The 19,933-nt window shown below is 60.4% G+C and overlaps 1 protein-coding gene across 1 annotated transcript; it reads left to right on the top strand.

Moving 5' to 3' along the window:
- The first annotated feature begins 7,723 nt into the window (after positions 1-7,723).
- NMB (neuromedin B) lies at positions 7,724-14,961 on the top strand. The gene is made up of 3 exons (XM_054388335.1): positions 7,724-7,859; positions 8,671-8,867; positions 14,914-14,961. Exons 1-3 carry the CDS (start codon positions 7,724-7,726, stop codon positions 14,959-14,961), a joined length of 381 nt encoding a protein of 126 aa, XP_054244310.1.
- Positions 14,962-19,933: the final 4,972 nt, after the last annotated feature.

Here is a 19,933-nt window from a genome sequence, read left to right as displayed (position 1 = left end):
AAAAATCAAACCAAAACCCTGCAGCATTTTGTACTGTGGAGCTGAGCTTCCTCCCCAGGTGCCTACAGGATGAAACCAGAGAGTGACAGGATGACAGGATGGCAGGGACAATCCAGTCCAGAGATCATCCAGTCCAGCCCCTGCCAGGGCAGGGTCACCCAGGGCAGGGCACACAGGAACACAGCCAGATGGGTTTGGAAGCTCTCCAGGGAAGGAGACTTCACAACCTCTCTGGGCAGCCTGCTCCAGGCCTCAGCACCCTCACAGGGATGAAGTTTTCCCTTCTGCTCCTGTGGCACCTCCTCTGCTCCAGCTTGCCCCCAGTGCCCCTTGGCCTTCCTTGGACATCCCTGAGCAGAGCCTGGCTCCATCCTCCCCACAGCGGTCTTCCGAAGGTCACACTGGAGCCTTCACCTCTCCAGGCTGAACATCCCCAGCTCTCCCAGCCTGTCCCCACAGGGAGGTTCTCCAGCCTCTGGCCACCTTGCTGGGTTGTCACTACAGACCCTCTGCAGCCTTGGATTCCTCCTAAGCCCAAGCAGAGAGCTTGCCACAAAGAGGGCCCTGGTGAGGCCCTGCTTTGAGCTGGCAGCAGCTGCTCTGGTGCCCTGGCTTTGGGTCCCAGGTTGTGCAGCCTTCCCCAGCCACTTCCCTGCAGTGCTTGCTGCTGAGCAGCACCTTGGGGCACTGCCTGGGCCACTGCCACCTGCTGTGGCAGCTGAAGGCAGGTGCTGAGCAGGAGCACTCTGGCTGCTTGCTGCTGTTCTCACTCACAGAGAGGTTCTGGGGTCTCCTCTGGAGATTTTCAAGCCCCCCCTGGCTGTGTTCCTGTGTGCCCTGCCCTGGGTGCCCCTGCTCAGGCAGGGGGTTGGACTGGATGCTCTTTGGAGGTCCCTTCCAACCCAAACCATGAATCTGAATGAAATCCCCATCTCCCATTGAAGCCCTTGAGAAGGGAGTTTGGGTGCAGAGTTCTTCAAGAAGCTTGAGTGGAGGATGGGAGGTTCTGTCAAAAGCCAAACTTGGGCAGCCCTGAGGGAGCACCAAATCTCCCCTAAAGAACTGCCAGCACTGTGGAGCAACGTCCTGAGGACAAGGAGCAGCCTGCCAGTAGCTGAAGGGGCTCCAAGCAGGCTGCAGAGGGACTGTTCCCAAAGGCCTGCAGGGACAGGCCCAGGGGCAATGGTTTGAAATGAGAGCAGAGCAGATTGAGATTGGATGTGAGGAACAAGTTCTGCAGCAGGAGGCTGCTGGAACACTGCAACAGGTTGCCCAGGGAGGTGATTGAGGCTTCATCCCTGGAGATCTTCAAGGTGAGGCTGGACAGGGCTGTGAGCAACCTGCTCTAGGGGAGGACGTCCCTGCGGAGTGCAGGGCTTGGGCTGGGGGAGCTGAGGTTCTGGGGGGAAGCCTGCTGCAGCCTCCCTGGCTTGCTTTCCCCTGGGCTCTGCAGGCACTGTGAGAGCAGAGGCCACTGCCCTAGGCCAGGGGCTGTGGTGTGAGGAGTGGGAATTCAGCGCTGTGTCCCTCTCCTGCCTCTTTCCAGCTCAGAGGAGCAGAGGAGGTGGCTGTGTGTGAAGGGAGGTGTTGGCTGTGCCTGGGCTGAAGATGCAGAAGCAGTGAATGGCTCACAGCTCCAGCAGGCACCAGCTCCCCTGCTGCCTCCCACGTTGCCTCCTGTTCCCAGCAACACCTTTCCTGACACCATCAGAGGAGGGGGTGCCAGGCATGAGCCTGCACAGGCTGGAAACTGAGAAGGTGGCAGGATGGCAGAGAGTTGTTGCTGGCACTGCCCCCACCAGACCTGTTCTGCTTTGCTGAGCAGAAAAGCAGCACAGTGACCAGGAGCCCTGCCCAGGCTGGGTGCTGTGGAGGGCAAACTGAGACTGGAGGGTAGGAAGAATTGTTGGCAGTGAGGGTGGGAGAGACTGGCACAGGCTGCCCAGGGAGGCTGTGGCTGCCTCCTGCCTGGAGGTGTTGAAGGCCAGGCTGGATGAGGCCTTGAGCAGCCTGGGCTGGTGGGAGGGGTCCCTGCCCATGGCAGGGCTTGGAGCTGGATGAGCTTTGGGGTCCCTTCCAACCCAACCCATTCTGTGAGTCTCTGATTCTGATGTGTCTTTGATCTTTCATTTGAGATTTGTGCTCTGTTCAAAGGTGAAGCTGTCTGAGCAGCTCCAGCTCAGCCTTTGAGACTCCAGGAGATGTCTGTGTCACCACAGGGATGCTGTCTGTGATGTGTGTGGGTGTTGGAAGATTTGCTTTAGAAAGGAAAGGGAGAAAAGCTGCCAGGTCTAAGGTTGCTTCTGTCTGCCATGGTTGAAGCTGAAGGGTGAAGGTTTTCTGGGGGGCAGTTCTGTTGCTTGATTCCTGCTCAGTCATATCTGAGGCTCAAGGTGCAGATTCCCCATGGGCAGGAACAAGTGTAGGCTGCAGGGAGACCTCAGAGCAGCCTTCCAGTACCTGAAGGGCTCCAGGAGAGCTGGGAAGGGACTTTGGACAAGGGCTGGGAGTGCCAGGCTGAGGGATAATGGCTTTGAGCTGGGAGAGGGGAGATGGAGACTGGAGAGGAGGAAGAAATTGTTGGCAGTGAGGGTGGGGAGAGACTGGCACAGGTTGCCCAGGGAGGCTGTGGCTGCCTCCTGCCTGGAGGTGTTGAAGGCCAGGCTGGATGAGGCCTTGAGCAGCCTGGGCTGGTGGGAGGTGTCCCTGCCCATGGCAGGGGGTTGGAGCTGGATGAGCTCTGAGGTCCCTCCCAACCCAACCCTATCCCCTGTGTGACCCAGGGCAGGGCAGACACCTCTCTGCCTCTTGCTGCCTCTGCCTGGCTCCTCACCTCAGGATTCTTTTGCTCCTTCTCAGAACTTCTTTGCTCTTTCTGTTTAATAATTTCAAAGCAGTTCCCACAGCTCTCTGCCAAGCCTCCAGACAATCCCTTTCTTTTCCAATCTCTCCTTCCCCTGTGGAAATGAACCTGGAGAGGCTTTCCAGAGAGCCAGGAGCAGAGACAGCATGGAGCAAATGAACTCCAGTGTGATTCCTGCAAAGCCCCAGGTCCCTCAGCCCCAGGATGTCATCTTTTCTGCCAGGCAATTCTGGTGGGGACGCTTTGGGGTCCCTTCCAATCCACCCCACTCTGGGATTCCATGAATCTCATCCAGAAGCGGCCAGCCTGGCCTGGGAGAGCCTCGGAGCTGCAGAGCTCCAGGAGCAGAGTTCAGGACTCCCAGGCCCATGGGCAGGCAAGCCCAGGCTGAGAGCTGCTGCCTCTAATGACACAGAGCAAAGCCCTCAGACCTGCCCCCATGTCACTGGGCTCCTGATGCCAGCAGAGCTCTTAGTGCTGAAGTTGTTTCAGCCTCTTGTCCACACTCCTCCAAAGCCAGGTCAGATGTAAAGCCCTGCCTTGGGGCCCTGCCTGGCTGCTCCTGGCTCTTGTTTACAGAAATCAAATCCCCCCTGAGCTGCTGCCTCCTGTCCAGGCAGCAGCTGCTGCTCATGGCAGATAACCTCTGAAATCTTGCACATCTTCTTTCCAGCTCCTTCTCCCATTTCCACTCAAGCCATAAATGAGTTTTGCTTCTCCCTGAGGTTTTCCACTCACTGGACAGGGCACAAATAATTCGGAGAACAAAATCTTGTTGTCGTTGCCTAGATCAGAAGTGTCTCCACCAGAACTGCCTGGCAGAAAAGATGACATCCTGGGGCTGAGGGACCTGGGGCTTTGCAGGAATCACACTGGAGTTCATTTGCTCCATGCTGCCTCTGCTCCTGGCTCTCTGGAAAGCCTCTCCAGGTTCATTTCCACAGGGGAAGGAGAGATTGGAAAAGAAAGGGATTGTCTGGAGGCTTGGCAGAGAGCTGTGGGAACTGCTTTGAAATTATTAAACAGAAAGAGCAAAGAAGTTCTGAGAAGGAGCAAAAGAGTCCTGAGGTGAGGAGCCAGGCAGAGGCAGCAAGAGGCAGAGAGGTGTCTGCCCTGCCCTGGGTCACACAGGGCTGCTTCCAGTCCATATTTCATAGAATCACAGAATGGAAAGGGTTGGGTTGGGAGGGACCTCAGAGCTCATCCAGCTCCAACCCCCTGCCATGGGCAGGCACACCTCCCACCAGCCCAGGCTGCTCAAGGCCTCATCCAGCCTGGCCTTCAACACCTCCAGGCAGGGGACAGCCACAGCCTCCCTGGGCAACCTGTGCCAGTCTCCCCACCCTCACTGCCAACAATTTCTTCCTCCTCTCCAGTCTCCATCTCCTCTCTCCCCTGGAACCCTTCAGGTACTGGAAGGATGCTCTAAGGTCTCCCTGGAGCCTTCTCCAGGCTGAACCACCCTAACTCTCCCAGCCTGGCCTCACAGCAGAGGGCTTCCAGCCCTGCCAGCATTGCTGTGCCCTCCTCTGGTCCCTGTCTGTGCTGTGCTGAGGGCTCCAGAGCTGCCCCAGCACTACAGGGGAGGTCTCAGCAGAGGGGCAGAATCCCCTCCCTGCCCCTGCTTCCCACACTGCTGGGGATCAGCTCAGGACAGGCTGGATCTGTACTGGCAGCACTTGGTGCCAGCTCATGACCAGCTTTGCACCACCAACACCCCCAAGTCCTTCTCAGGGCTGCTCTCCAGTCTGGATTGGTGTCTGAGGTTGCTCCGAGCAATCCTCTTTAGAGCCTGCTTTAGAGAGTAGGCTTGGAGCTTGCTGAAGGAGTTAGAAGGTGCACAGTTGAGATGAGCCCAACAGGATCATCCCTTTGTATCTCTCAAAGGGATGGCAAGGTTCCTCAGGAAAGGCTCCTAAAGAAAGCCCCAAAGCAGGAGGTGAGATCCTTGCAGAGAGAAACCGAAAAAAAGCCTTGGGGGTGCTGGTGGAGGAGAAGCTCAGCAGGAGCCAGCAGTGAGCACTTGCAGCCCAGAGAGCCAAGCAGAGCCTGGGCTGCAGCAAGAGAAGTGTGGCCAGCAGGGCCAGGAAGGGGATTCTCCCCCTCTGCTCCACTCTGCTCAGACCACACCTGGAGCTCTGGGACCAGTTCTGGAGCCTCTGTTCCATGAAGGCTCTGGAGGTACTGGAAGGTGTCCAGAGAAGGGCCACGAGGAGGAGCAGAGGGCTGGAGCTGCTCTGCTCTGGAGACAGCCTGAGAGAGTTGGGGTTGTGCAGTGTGGAGAGGAGAAGGCTCCCAGGAGACCTTCTTGTGGCCTTCCAGGATCTGAAGGGGGCTCCTCTGGACCCTCTCCAGCAGCTCTCTCTCCAGTGGCTGAGCTGCCATTGGCCTTCTGGGATGCCAGTGCCCATTGCTGGGTCCTGGCCAGCTTCTCCCCCACCAGCACTCCCAGATCCTTCTCTGCAGAGGAAAAGTCTGAGGAGACCTTCTTGTGGCCTTCCAGGATCTTGGGGGGGGGCTCCAAGAAAGCTGGGGAGGGACTTTTGAGGGTGTGAGGGAGTGATAGGACTTGGGGGAATGGAGCAAAACTAGAAGTGGGGAGATTGAGATTGGATGTTAGGAAGAAGTTGTTCCCCATGAGGGTGGTGAGAGCCTGGCACAGGTTGCCCAGGGAGGTGGTGGAAGCCTCATCCCTGGAGGTTTTTGCAGCCAGGCTGGAGGTGGCTGTGAGCAACCTGCTGTGGTGTGAGGTGTCCCTGCCCATGGCAGGGGGGTTGGGACTGGAGGATCCTTGAGGTCCCTTCCAACCCTGACAAATCTGTGATTCTATGATTTGCTGAAAGGCAAGGACTAGAGGTAGGAGGCAGGAGAAAGCCCCAGGGAGCTGTGCAGGGCCTGCCCTCATCATGCTCCGAAGTGATCAGCAAAAACAGGCAGAGGGAAGTTTGCTGTTCCCAGGGCTTGTGTGGTTGGAGGTCAACTGTGGAGAGAAGGAGGGCAATAAAAAAGATGGAATTCAAATGCACATCAACAGAGAATGGTGCACAGGGGAAAAAACCAATTTCAGCTCTATTTATAAAGCCACAGGCTCTGAGTGAAGTGTCCTCATCTGCAGCACCGGGGCTGTGGCAGTCTGAGCCACCAAATGTCACTGCAGTGGTCAGCAGCAGCCGTGGGCAAGGGCTGCAGGGGGAAGGAGAGCAAAGCAGAGACTCTGCTCCAGCTGAGGAAAGCTGAGGTGCAGGCTGAGGAGCCCTGGAGCCTGCAGGCTGCTCTGGGGGGGCAAGCTCCTGCAGGCTGTGGGGCTGTGTGGGGCTGTGGAGAGGTGGCTGCAGGCTGCTCTGGCTTGGCCCTAGGGGGGTTGATCCCACCAGGAGCTGGGGTGCTTGGCTGTGTGCAGGCAGCACTGCCTGTGCTGAGTCTCCTCTACCCTTGGTCAGGCACTGGAACAGGTGCTGGAGTCCCCATGTGTGGAGGTGTGCAAGACACCTGTGGCCATGGCACTCGGGGCCATGGTTTGGTGGCCATGGTGGGGGTGGTGGCTGGACTGGATGAGCCTGGAGGCCTTCCCCAGCCCAAACAGTTCCATCATCCTATGACTGCCTCTCTCACGAGGCCCTTGCAGGAAGCTGGTGTCCCCCAGGCCAGTCTCCTGCACCACATGCAGAAGCTGGCACCTGTGCCAGCAAATTTGATTTCTGCAAAGGAATTCCCAAAGTCTGTCTTGATCCATAACCTGGGAAGATTCCTTTGGAGCAGCTGGGAAAGGGAACTTCTGCTGAGCTGCAGAGAGCAAGCAGTGGAGGAGCAGCGATGCCTGCCCTGAGTGCTGAAGGTCTCAGCAGGCTGCAGACCAAAGCTGTGCCCCCAGCAGGCTCAGCCAGCTCTGCTGCCAAGCGTGGGCAGCCCCACGGCGGGGCAGAGGGCTGTGCGGGCACCAGCCGTGCCAGGCTGGTGGCCCTGGGCTGAGGCAGGAGATGGAGCCCCTCCAGGCAGGGCCTGGGTGCCAGCTATGTTCCCCCAGACAGGAACAAGACCTCCTGTGCCAAGAGGCCATGGGCTACAAAGTCCTGAGCAAGCCTGGGCCCCAGTTACAGGCAGGGCACTTGTGCTGGCAGCCTCCTCTCAGGCTCAGGGTGGCAGGGAGGGAAATGAAGGAATCCAGCCCTGCTCCAGCCCCGTAGTGTTGAGCTGCTGTCCTGGTGCCCAGCTGCAGTAAAACAGCCTCTGCCTGGACCCCCCGCCTGCCTGCACCGGTGCTGCTCAGCACCCGGCCTCATCCAGTCCAGCCCTGAACACCTCCAGGCAGGAGGCAGCCACAGCCTCCCTGGGCAACCTGTGCCAGTCTCTCCCCACCCTCACTGCCAACAATTTCTTCCTCCTCTCCAGTCTCCATCTCCCTTCTTCCAGCTCAAAGCCATTGTCCCTCAGCCTGGCACTCCCAGCCCTTGCCAAAAGACCCTCCCCAGCTCTCCTGGACCCCCTTCAGCAGCTTCCTCAGAGCAGGAAGGCTGCTCTGAGGTCTCTCTGGAGCCTTCTCTTCTCCAGGCTGAACAGCCCCAACTCTCCCAGCCTGGCCTCACAGCTTCCACCCTCCCAGCACTGCTGTGACCTCCTCGGGCCCCGCTCCAGCAGGTCCCTGTCCGTGCCGAGGGTCCGGAGCTGCCTCAGCGCTGCGGGAGGGTCTCGGCACATTGCGGTCCCGTCCCTGCCGCTGCCGCCCTGGCTCTGGGCGGGGGGCGGTGGCTGCCGGGGCGGTGCCGCCTGGGCGCCGCCTCCCCGCGGGTATAAAGCGGCGGCGGCGGGCGCGGGACCGGTCTTGGTCGGAGCCGGTGCCGGTGCGGGTGCCGCGGGGCGGCCATGGCGGCGGTTCGCTGCCTCCTGCTGCTGCTGTGCGGAGCCGCGCTGGGCCCCGCCGTGCACCTGGACTTCGCCGAGCACCGCAGCCAGGCGGCCAAGATCAAGGTCAACCCCCGCGGCAACCTCTGGGCCACAGGTAGCGGCGGGGCGCGGGGTGGCGAGGGGCGGACTGCGCGGAGCAGAGCGGAGCCCTGCGGAGCTGCGCGGAGCTCGGCGCACACCGCGGGACCCTCTGCCCGTGGGGAGCCCCCTGCGCCCCTCAGCGCTCCGCCGGGCAGACGGCTCCGTGCGGATGGGAAGAGCAGTGCAGGAGGCAGGCAGCCACCTGCGGGGCTCCGGGGGACAGGTCCAGCAGCCCTCCTGAGGGATCCCAGCCCATCACCCCCAGAATCCCAGCCCATCACCCAGGGATCCCAGCCCATGGCCCCCGGGATCCCAGCCCACCACCCCCAGGGATCCCAGCCCACCACCCCTAGGCATCCCAGCCCATCACCACCAGGGATGCCAGCCCATCCCCCCCAGGGATCCCAGCCCACCACCCCCAGGGATCCCAGCCCATCACCCCAGGGATCCCAGCCCATCACCCCTAGGGTCCCATCAGTAGGAGGGAGAAGTCTCACAGCTTCACACATTGCAGCAGGCTGGCAGGGGCCCCTAGAGCCCATCTTGCCCAGCCCCCTTTGCTCAGCAGGGTCATCTCCATCTGCATCAGGCTGCCCAGGGACACCTCCAGGCTGCTCTTGAATGTCTGCAGGGCTGGGGTTCCAAGCACCTCCCTGTGCAGCCTGTGTCCTCACACCCAGCGTGGCAGAGGACCCCCAGGGCTCTCTCCTTGCTGTGCTGCACTCGGCTGCCCTGGGTGCTTCTGGGTGACTCAGGCTGCTGTCAGGCAGCAGCAGGGCCCAGTGCCCAGAGCCCTGGCTCCCTGCATGGTGTTGGTGCTGCAGGTCACTTCATGGGGAAGAAGAGTGCCAGCAGCTCCCCACACCTGGAGCCGCCCCAGGAGCCTGCTGTGGTCTTTGGGCCCTCTCTCAGAGCCTTGCTGGAGGACATGATGGAGCTGCTCACCAGGGAGCTCCTGAGAATCCTCCTGCAGGAGAGGCTCCTGAATGAGGACCAAGGCAAATACGACCTCACTGACCAGGTGAGTGCTGGCTGAGCTGGAGGGAGATGCTGGGAGCAGGGAGGGGGTGGAGATGGCAACCTGCCACAGCCAGCTTGCTGGAGATGGCAGCGGCTGCACTGCTGCTGGGGCTGCACTGATACTAGAGCTGCACTGCTGCCGGAGCTGCACTGCTGCCAGTACTGCACCGCTGCTGGAGCGGCACTGCTGCTGGAGCTGCACTGCTGCCGGTGCGGCACTGATACCAGAGCTGCACTGCTGCTGGAGCGGCACTGCTGCTGGAGTTGCGCTGCTGCTGCTGCTGCGCTGCTGTCAGAGCTGTACTACTGCCGGAGCTGCACTGCTGCCAGAGCTGCACTGCTGCCAGTGCTGCACTGCTGCTGGAGCTGCACTCCCCCTCCTGCTCCTCTCAACCATCTCTTGAACAGCTTCTTAAGACCAGCCACAAAGGGGCAGAGGGGAAGTGTCCCTGGGCTTGTGCCCAGCCTGGCAGTGGCTGTGCCAAAGGCTTGGGCAGGGGATGCTGTGGTGGGGCCATGGCAGTGGTGATCACCAGCCAAGGGGTTGGTAATGTCTGAGTCCTCCTCGACCAGACACAGCAGAGAGTGGCTGGAAACTGTGGCTGCCCTGAGGAAATGTCCCTTGCCAGCCCCTGCAGGGACAAATCCCCTTTCTCCTCCCTGGTTTCTGTTTCCCTTCCATGCAGGAAGGGAAAGGAGCCTGTCCTGCAGAGGGATCTGGGTTTCTGGTGCCCTCTTCTTGGGCCTGTGTCACTGTGGTCAGGCTCTCTCCTTCCTGAGGGGCACCTTGCAGAGGGGAGGTGGGGGCTGGTCCTGCACAGCAGAGCTGGGGGAGCAGAGAGGAGCTCCACTAAATCCCAGTGTGCAGCAGCAGGGCCTCGGCCTCCCTGGTGTGGCCTTTGCCTTGGAGCTCCCCCAAGGCCTGGTGGAAAAGCTGCACCCAGGATGTGGAGATGGAGCTGCTGGGACCCTGTGGCTCTGCCTGGCTGCTGCCTCATGCAGGCTTCCCTGGGGACTTGCCCCTTCTGGCCTCTGCAGGAACCCTTCTGGCCACTGCAGGGAGTAAGCAAGGGTCTAAGCAGGGTGAGACCCTCCTGGAAGGGTGCTGCAGCTGCTGCCCCACTCAGCTGCTGTGCTGCAGGAGCTCCCCAGTGACACTGCACAGGAGAAGCTGCTTCTGTGGTCCAGCCTCAGGAGGTACTTGCTCCTCTTTTGGGTTTGGGGGAAGAGCTGCAGGGATGTGAGCTGAGTGGGGTGGGACTGTGTGGTCAAGTGGTTTCTTGGCTTGGTTTCAACAGCCCTGGGGCTTTCCTAGAGAGCTGGTCCCATCTGGACAGAGGGCATTCAGCCTGGGGTACACCTGGGTATGGCTGGAGGCACCAGCCTGCCCTGCTCCTCTTAGGGTGCTGTGTGCTGTGCCTGCTGCTCAGATGCATTTGAAAGGGAGGGGAGGGCTGTGAGGGTCCTAGATCCTTCTCCATCCTCCCTGGGGAGCCTTTGAGGAGGAGGTTTCTCGGTGCATTAAGTGCCGCAGGTGGTGGGCAGCTGGTGGTGAGCTGCCCTACCCTGGCTGCTGAACGTGTGGTGCCATGAACGTGGTCCTTGTGGCTGTCCCCTCTCTGGGTGGGGCTCATGGTCACTGCCCAGGCTGCAGGTGTGCCCAGGCAGAGGCTGTCCCCAGTGCTGGTGCTGTGTCTCAGGCTGCCAGATGGGTGCTGATGCCCTGCCAAAGGCAGGTTCTGGCCAGGGGCAGTACCCAGACAGCAGATTTTAGGTGGGTGTCAGAGCCCTGCTGCTGGAGGGCCATGTGGCTCAAGGCCAAGCAGAGGCTGCCCAGATGCCAACCTCACTGCCCTGCTGTTGGAGGGCCATGTGGCTCATGGTCAGGCAGAGGCTGCTCAGCTGCCAGCCTCCCTGCCCTGACGCCTTTCTGGTGGGAGCTGGGGTGCCCCGCCTGTGGCATCACAGCTTAGGCACCTAAGGTGCAACTGGCTCCTACTCCTCACCTCCTCCTCCCAAAGCCTCTCTCCTCTCCTTGGCCAGTGCCCTGGCATGCCAGCCAGCCTCCTGGTGGCAGTGGAGACCTCACTGGGTGGCAGGTGGGGGTTCTGCCCTCCACCCCTGAGCACCTCACTAGGCTCCACTCCAGCATTCTTGCTCCCTTTTCTTCAGCCTTGCCCCCCAGGGCATCCTGGCCTCAGCTGCTGGCTGGCACTGCAGGACTGCCTCTCCCTGGTACCCCTGAGTGCTGCCTCTGTTGGACTTCTGTGGCTGACACAGTGCCAGGGGCAAATTCCTGCCACCCTGACAGCTTCATCCCTCAACATGCCACCTTTGGGACACCTGAGCTGAGCATCCAGCCAGGGCCAAGCTTCTCGGCTGCCTGAGGAGCTGTTCAGGAGCTCTGCTCTCTGAGATGCTGTCCCACTGCTCAGGTCATAGAATCACAGAATTGTCAGGGTTGGAAGGGACCTCAAGGCTCATCCAGTTCCAACCCCCCTGCCAAGGGCAGGCACACCTCACACTAGATCAGGCTGGCCAGAGCCTCATCCAGCCTGGCCTTAAACACCTCCAGGGATGGGGCCCCAACCACCTCCCTGGACAACCCATTCCAGGCTCTCACCACTCTCATGGAGAAGAACTTCTTCCTTATGTCCACCCTGAATCTCCCCACTTCCAGCTTTGTTTCATTCCCCCCAGTACTATCACTTCCTCACACCCTCAAAAGTCCCTCCCCAGCTTTCTTGGAGCCCCCCAAGATCCTGGAAGGCCACCAGAAGGTCTCCTGGGAGCCTTCTCCTCTCCACACTGCACAACCCCAACTCTCTCAGGCTGTCTCCAGAGCAGAGCAGCTCCAGCCCTCTGCTCCTCCTCGTGACCCTTCTCTGGATACCTTCCAGCACCTCCAGAGCCTTCTTGGAACAGAGGCTCCAGAACTGGACTCAGAGCTCCAGGTGTGGTCTGAGCAGAGGGGGAGAATCCCCTCCCTGGCCCTGCTGGCCACAATTCTCTGGATGCAGCCCAGGCTCTGCTTGGCTCTCTGGGCACAAGTGCTCACTGCTGGCTCCTGCTGAGCTTCTCCTCCACCAGCACCCCAAGGCCTTTTCTCCAGAGCTGCTCTCCAGCCAGTCCCTGCCCAGCCTATAGCAGTGCCTGGGATTGCCCTGACCCAGCTGCAGGACCTTGCATTTGGTCTTGTTGAACTTCATGAGGATGGCTTTTGCTCACCTATGCAGCCTGTCCTGGTCCCTCTGGATGGCATCCCTTCCCTCCAGCCTGTCTGCTGCACCACACAGCTTGGTGTGGCCACCAAACCTGCTGAGGGTGCGCTTGATGCCACTGTTCATGGCACCAACAAAGATGTTGAACAAGCCTGGTCCCAGGACTGAGCCCTGAGGGACTCCACTTGTCCCTGGCCTCTACTGGCACATAGACCCATTGACAGCCACTCTTTGGGTGCAGCCATCAAGCCAGTTCTTTATCCACTGAATGGTCCACCCATCAATCCCAGACTGCACCAGCTTGGAGCCCAGGCTGTGGTGTGGGACAGTGTGGAAGGCTTTGCTCAGGTCCAGGTCAATGATGTCAGTTGCTCACCCCTCAGCTATTGATGTTGTGACCTTGTCCTAGAAGGCCACCAGGTTTGTCAGGCAGGAGTTGCCCTTGGTGAAGCTATGCCCATTGTACCAAATCATCTCTTCATTATTCTTCTGTCTCAGCAGTGCCTCCAGGAGGATCTCCTCCACGGTCTTACCAGGCACAGAGGTGAGACTGAGGAGGTCCTGGCACCTACACCTCAGCTTGCTTTGGAGAACAGAAATGCTTGGTCTTGGGACCATGAGCAACCTGATCTAGTGTGAGGTGTCCCTGCCCATGGCAGGACATTCCAGAGGGGCTGGAACTGGATGATCCTTGAGGTCCCTTCCAACCCTGACAGTTCTGTGGTTCTAACCAGCTGGCCAGCAAGGCAGGGACAGAAATGTTCTCCTCATGTTCCTCTGCTGCTGTGCTTCATGGCAGGAAAAGCACCAAGGGAACTTGGCTTTTCCTAGGCTTTTCTTTCCCTGAGTGTGTCCCTGGTCATTCCCAAAGGCATTCTTCCTTTCTGGGTTCCTCTGAGCCTTGCCTAGACCTCAAGGCTTAGTACTTTTGCTCACCCTCCCTTCAGGTGGAGCAGGCAGGATGGTGCAGAGCAGGAGCCCAGGTGCTGCTCCATGCCTGTGGTGGCAGAAGTCCCACCCAGCAGGAGAGGTTTGCACACAGGAGGTTCTCTTTTGCCTCTTGCACCATGTGTGGCAGGTGCAGCCTGGCTCTGAGCACGCTGGGGGCTTCCCCCTGTTGTGAGCAGGAGGATCAGCCCCACCCCTTGGCCTCTTCTTGCATGTGTGGCAGCCTTGCTGTGGGAGGTGGGCAGGGTGAGCGCAGGTATGTGCAGTGGGGTGGCTGCAGGGGTGTGGGGAGATCCCTCCTGCATGCCATGTGAGCCCCCTGGGCAGAACCCAGGCCCACCAGCTCCCTCTGTAGCTCTTCCCTGCTCTGCTTTGTGCCTCTTTGCCCCCTCAAGCTCCTCTCCTTCCTGAAGTCCTGCCCAACAGGCTGGTGAAGTTTGCCTCTGCCAGCTGCGCTCCAGGAGCAGAGGATGGGAGGCAGGAGCCAGGCTCCTGGCTCTTTTTACTTCTCACCTGCTCTCCCAAGGCATCCTTGAAAGCACCCTGAAGGCATCACATCCAACTTGTGGTGATGCTGATGGCAGCAGCTGGAGTGGGAAAGCCAAGGCAGGGAGGCTGTGCCAGTGCTGAGTGAGGGACAGTTTGCTGTCCTCTGGCACCACATGGCCCCACTGCCAGAGCACAGCAAAGCAGCTCCTGTCAGAGCTCCACAGCAGCTTGGTGAGCAGAGGAAAAACTCCATGGGTGGGTGGCTGAATGTTTCATGGCAGTGGCTGGGCACTGAAACTCATTTTGCCATGAAGCAGCTTGAAGGTTACTGATATCTTGTAGTCACTGCTTGCCTGGGAGACACTTTGGGTCGTGGCTGGATCAGCTGCTGCTCATTGAATCATAGAATTGTCAGGGTTGGAAGGGACCTCAAGGCTCAACAGGTCCAACCCCCCCTGCCATGGGCAGGGACACCTCACACCACAGCAGGTTGCTCACAGCCACCTCCAGCCTGGCTGCAAAAACCTCCAGGGATGAGGCTTCTACCACCTCCCTGGGCAACCTGTGCCAGGCTCTCACCACCCTCATGGAGAAGAACTTCTTCCTAACATCCAATCTGAGTCTCCTCACTTCTAGTTTTGCTCCATCCCCCCCAGTCCTATCACTCCCTCACACCCTCAAAAATCCCTCCCCAGCTTTCTTGGAGCCCCCCCAAGATCCTGGAAGGCCACCAGAAGGTCTCCTGGGAGCCTTCTCCTCTCCACACTGCACAACCCCAACTCTCTCAGGCTGTCTCCAGAGCAGAGCAGCTCCAGCCCTCTGCTCCTCCTCGTGGCCCTTTTCTGGACACCTTCCAGCCCCTCCAGATCCTTCCTGGAACAGAGGCTCCAGAACTGGACCCAGAGCTCCAGGTGTGGTCTGAGCAGAATGGAGCGGAGGGGGAGGATCACCTCCCACACACCTCACATCCACACTCCCACCTTGCCCTGTCAAGAGGAGAAGCAACCAGCTCTGAAAAGCAGCAGGAGTGTGAAGGAGGCTTTGCAGCCAGCAGCCAGTGGTGCAGGATGTGTGCTGGGCTGTCTCTGAGGTGCCAGCAGTGGCCCTTGTGCTGTTGTCATGAGCGTGGTGGCAGGCTGGAGCCTTTGGAGAGGGCCAGAACCTGGGTCTGGGGGACAAAATCTGCCTCCAGCACTCTGGCACCTTTAAGAGCCATGGAGATGTGGTGCTGAGGGCCACGGGGACCTGGCGGTGCTGGCTGATGGATGGGCTTGACCTTAAACGACTCTTCCAAGCCAAACCCTTCTGTGCCTCACCTCCTGCCCCCCGGCAGCAGGCAGGGGCTGGTGTGTGGGAGCCAGGCTCTCACCCCTGTGCCTTCCCTTGCAGGAGACAGGGATCCTGACAAAGGTGCTGCAGAAGTATTTCTCGAGCTGAAACGGCAGAGGAGGAGCTCCTGCAGGCTCGGCCACGAGTGGGGACCCAGCAGAGCACCGGCCCCGGGGGTTGCTGCAGCAACCACCCCTCGCTGATTGCTGCCTGGCAGTGCTGATTGCCTGCGCGGAAGCAGAGCCTCCATAGCCATTTCCTCTGTGTCCTCTGCTTCCCTGCCTCCTGCCCCACCAATAAACCTGGCCCTCCGCACACGCCAGCTCAGGCTGTTCCGTGGCCGGGGGACGGGACAGCCCCGGGGACAGGGCACAGCCTGGAAGTACGGCACAGCCCCGGAGGTACAGCACAGCCCGGGGGTACGGCACAGCCCCGGGGGTACGGCACAGTCCCGGGGACACGGCACAGTCCCGGGGGTACAGCACAGCCCTGGGGTACGGCACAGCCCCGGGGGCACGGCACAGCTCCGGGGACACGGCACAGCCCCGGGGATCCGGCGCAGCCCTGGGGGTACGGCATAGCCCCGGGGATCCGGCACAGCCCCGGGGATCCGGCACAGCCCCGGGGTACGGCACAGCCCCGGGGGGCACGGCACTGTCCGGGGGACACGGCAGAGCCCCGGGGACTCTGCAGGGAAGGGCAGGGAGTGGGGGCAGCTGGGTGGGGGCGGAGGACAGCTCCGGGCTCTCCGCAGCCAGGAGGGGTTGGGGGTCAGTCCCTGCAGCCTCTGCTCACTGGAGGAGACCCCGACTGCCGCAGGACCAAATGCCGATTGCCGGAGCTGATGGCGCCACTCGCTGCTGGAGCACCTCTGAGGTCACCAGCAAACAGCACACAGGATGGCAGGGCTGGAAGTGACCTCGGGAGGCCGAGTGCAGCCCCCTGCCAGAGCAGGGCCACCCAGGGCAGGGCACACAGGAACACAGCCACGTGGGGTTGGAAAGGCTCCAGAGAAGGAGACTCCACAACCTCTCTGGGCAGCCTGCTCCAGGGCTCTGCCTCCCTCAAAGTCAAGTTGCTCCTCATGTTTAGATGGAACTTCCTGTGGTCAGGTTTGTGCCCAGTACCTCTTGTCCTGTCACTGGGAAGCACAGAGCAGAGTCTGGCCCCCTCCTCGTGATGCCCACCCCTTAGACATTTGTAAGCACTGATGGGAGCCCCCCTCAGTCTCCTGCAAGCCAGCCAGCTCCACCTGCCTCTCCTTCCATCAGAGAGGTTTCTTCATCTTGCTTGGAGGCACTGCTGGGCTCTCTGCTTCAAGCAGGGTCCCTGCCCCTGGGACCCTGGAGGGTGGACAGGCTCCTGACCCTTCTCTGGACCTTCTTCCTCTGTCCTTCATACATGGGACACTCAGCCTGGTTTCATCCCTGCTTTTGAGGCCGATTCCTTGCACCTTGTGCACCCACATGGGCACAGATACAGCTCTGGGGTCCCCCACAGAGCAGGACAGGTGGAGAAGGGCCCAGAGGGAGACTGGCCAAAGAGGGTGACAGAGCAGAGGCCCACAAGGGTCCTGCTCCTAGAACAACCCCCAGCAGCTTCTAGCCCTTTCTTGTGTTCTTGGTGGTCTGCAATGCACCCCAGGTGTCCCCCCTGCAGCTCCTGCTGCCTCCTCCAGCCTGGGTTCTTTTCCTTGGGCTTGCAGCTGCTGTGTGACCCCCAGATCACCTTTCCTGAGCTGTAGCAAAGCCTTGCCTCAAAACTAATTACAAGCAAGGAAACTGATGGCACAGGCTATGGGGTTTGTCAGAGGAACAGAGCAGATGCCTCTGGCAGCCTAATGGCATTCCTGATCTGATGGCCACCAGCTCACATCCTGCCCAGGCAAGCTCCTGGGATGCTGAGCAGGTTCCTGAGCATCACAGCAGAAACCTGCAAGGAGTCAGAATCATAGAATCCTGGAATGGTTTGGGTTGGAAGGGACCTCCAAAGGTCACCCAGCCCAAGCCCTGCACTCCGCAGGGACATCCTCCCCTAGAGCAGGTTGCTCACAGCCCTGTCCAGCCTCACCTTGAATATCTCCAGGGATGAAGCCTCAACCACCTCCCTGGGCAACCTGCTGCAGAGTTCCAGCAGCCTCCTGGTGCAGAACTTGTTCCTCATATCCAATCTCAATCTGCTCTGCTCTCATTTCAAACCATTGCCCCATGTCCTGTCCCTGCAGGCCTTTGGACACAGTCCCTCTGCAGCCTGCTTGGAGCCCCCTCAGGTACGGGAAGGCTGCTCTGGGGTCTGCCTGGAGCCTTCTCTTCTGCAGGCTGAACACCCCCAGCTCCCTCAGCCTGTCCCCGCAGAGGAGGATCTCCAGCCCTCTGATCATCTTGGTGACCTCCTCTGGACCCTCTCCAGCAGCTCCAGGTCCTTCTTGTGCTGGGGACCCCAGAACTGGAGGCAGTGATGCAGGTGAGGTCTGAGCAGAGCAGAGCAGAGGGCAGAATCCCTGCCCTGTGCTGCTGGTCACAGACCTGCAAGCTCATCCCTGCCAGGAGGGGACCAAGTCCAAGTGAAAGGACTCTGAGTTTATAAAGGGTCCTTAGAGGGCTCTGGACAGCAAGACCCAAAGCAGCTGGAAGTAGGTTCCAGCCTGAATGTCCCCAGACATGGAGTTCCCTCTCCACCACTCCTGCAGGCCCAGAATGGGTTGGGGTGGAAGGGGATGTCCCTAGGCCAGCAGCTGGAGCAGGTTGCCAGGGGCTGTGTGCTTCTGGTGGCATGTGGAGCAGGGTCCTGAGCAGGACAGCTTCAGCCAGCAGTGAGCACTTGCAGCCTGGAAAGCAAATCACATCCTGGGCTGCATCCAGGGAAGTGTGGCCAGCAGGGCCAGGGAGGAGATTCTCCCCCTCTGCTCCACTCTGCTCAGACCACACCTGGAGCTCTGGGTCCAGTTCTGGAGCCTCTGTTCCACGAAGGCTCTGGAGGTACTGGAAGGTGTCCAGAGAAGGGCCACGAGGAGGAGCAGAGGGCTGGAGCTGCTCTGCTCTGGAGACAGCCTGAGAGAGTTTGGGTTGTGCAATGTGGAGAGGAGAAGGCTCCCAGGAGACCTTCTGGTGGCCTTAAAGGTTCTTGGGGGGGGGCTCCTCTGGACCCTCTCCAGCAGCTCTCTCTCCATCCCTGGCAATGGGCACTGCCAGCCCAGAAGGCCAATGGCAGCTGAGCTGAGCTGAGCTTCTGGGCTGCCAGTGCCCATTGCTGGCTCCTGGGCAGCTTCTCCCCCACCAGCACCCCCAGATCCTTCTCTGCAGAGGACAAGTCTGAGGAGACCTTCTTGTGGCTTCCAGGATCTTGGGGGGGCTCCAAGAAAGCTGGGGAGGGATTTTTGAGGGTGTGAGGGAATGATAGGACTGGGGGGGATGGAGCAAAACTAGAAGTGGGGAGATTGAGATTGGATGTTAGGAAGAAGTTGTTCCCCATGAGGGTGGTGAGAGCCTGGCACAGGTTGCCCAGGGAGGTGGTGGAAGCCTCATCCCTGGAGGTTTTTGCAGCCGGGCTGGAGGTGGCTGTGAGCAACCTGCTGTGGTGTGAGGTGTCCCTGTCCATGGCAGGGGGGTTGGACCTGGATGAGCCTTGGGGTCCCTTCCAGCCCTGCCAGTGCTGTGAAAACCAGCCCTGTGCTGCCACACAGCCAGACCTGGGAGTTCTCTGGGTCTCGGAGAGCAGGAGGAAGCTGCAGAGCACTGGCAGGAGATGAGAGCCTGTTGGTGTCTGGGACTAAATGTGATGAAGTAGCAGTAAGATTCTCTTCCTGGCACATGCCTGTGGAGGTCCAAGGCGCAGGAGACTTGGTCCTCTCCTCTGTGCTGGCTCTCAGAAGGAGCAGAGGGCTGAGCACTCAGCAGGGTTTCTGGGTGAGGATCTCCTTGAAGTGTGGCTGCAGCTCCTGTCTGAGTTCCCCCTGCGGGGATGGGAGGCTCCTGCTGAGCTCTGCCTCCATCTCCTGGCAGCTCTCTCCACTGACCTTGAGCCAGCTCCATCAGGAGCTGTGGAGCAGCCTGCATGGCAGTGCAGAGGGCCTTCCTTCCCTGCAGAGCTCTTCAAACCATCCTTACCAACAGAACTTGAGCCAAGGCCACGGCACCACGAGCCTGCCTGCCCACCCCGGGAGAGGACAGCCCTTCAGGCTGTTCCCTTGCAGGTGGCTCAGCTGCTGCAAGGACTCCTGGGCAAGGAGCTGCAGCCAGGCAGCAAGATAGGCTTCACTGAATGGTCTCCGGGCAGATCCCCAGCCTGCCCCCCCCTCCGCCTCAGCACCCTCCAGGCCAAGAACCAGGACAGAGGGGTGATGGGGGACAGCTGGTGGGCAGGGGACAGCTGGACACAAACTCTGTGTCCATCCCACTGCCACTGCTGGGCTGGGCAGAAACCCTCTGAGCCAAGGGCTCCATCCCAGAGCTGCCTTGCTGCCCGGGCACATCCCCATGCCCAGGGGCAGTGGCTGCTCCAACGTGGCCCTGGCTGCTCGTGCAGGAGGTGCTGGGTGGTGCTCCCCTTCCCCTCCCTCCTCCTGGTGGCCTGGGTGGGTGCCTCACCCCATGTTCCCCTGCCCATGGCTCACCAGCAGAGGGCTGCCCGTGTGAGGGCAGGGTGCCCACAGTGCCAGCAGCACCCTGAGAGCCAGGCTGTGAGCTCCTGGTGAGCAGGATCTGATCCCCAGCCCTGCTGCACACCTCCAGTGCCTGCAGACACCCAGGAAGGGAGAGAAGGAAACCCAAACCCCAGTCACCACCACAGCCCCAGCCTGTCTGCAGGACCTCTTCATGCATGCAGAGTGCTGGGGGAGAGGAAAACTCAGCCCAGCCCAGCACACCATCAGCACCCTCAGGGGAGTGCAGGATTCCACCTGCACCATCACCTCCCCTTCCCATCCCTGCTGGGGCCAGGCGGGGGGACCAGAGCCACCCCCTGAGCCCCCTCAGTGTCCTTGCACACAAACCTTGTGTTGCTGGGCACCTCCTTTAGAGCAGAAAGGAAACCTCCTCTGGCCTGCTGGCATGGCTGGCAAGAGGGCACTTCCTCAGCAGAC

The sequence above is a fragment of the Indicator indicator genome, chromosome 16, assembly GCF_027791375.1.
Source record: "Indicator indicator isolate 239-I01 chromosome 16, UM_Iind_1.1, whole genome shotgun sequence".
NCBI lineage: Eukaryota > Metazoa > Chordata > Aves > Piciformes > Indicatoridae > Indicator > Indicator indicator.
The sequence above is the reverse complement of the archived record's forward strand: the minus strand, read 5'-3'. Positions and strand labels throughout refer to the sequence as shown.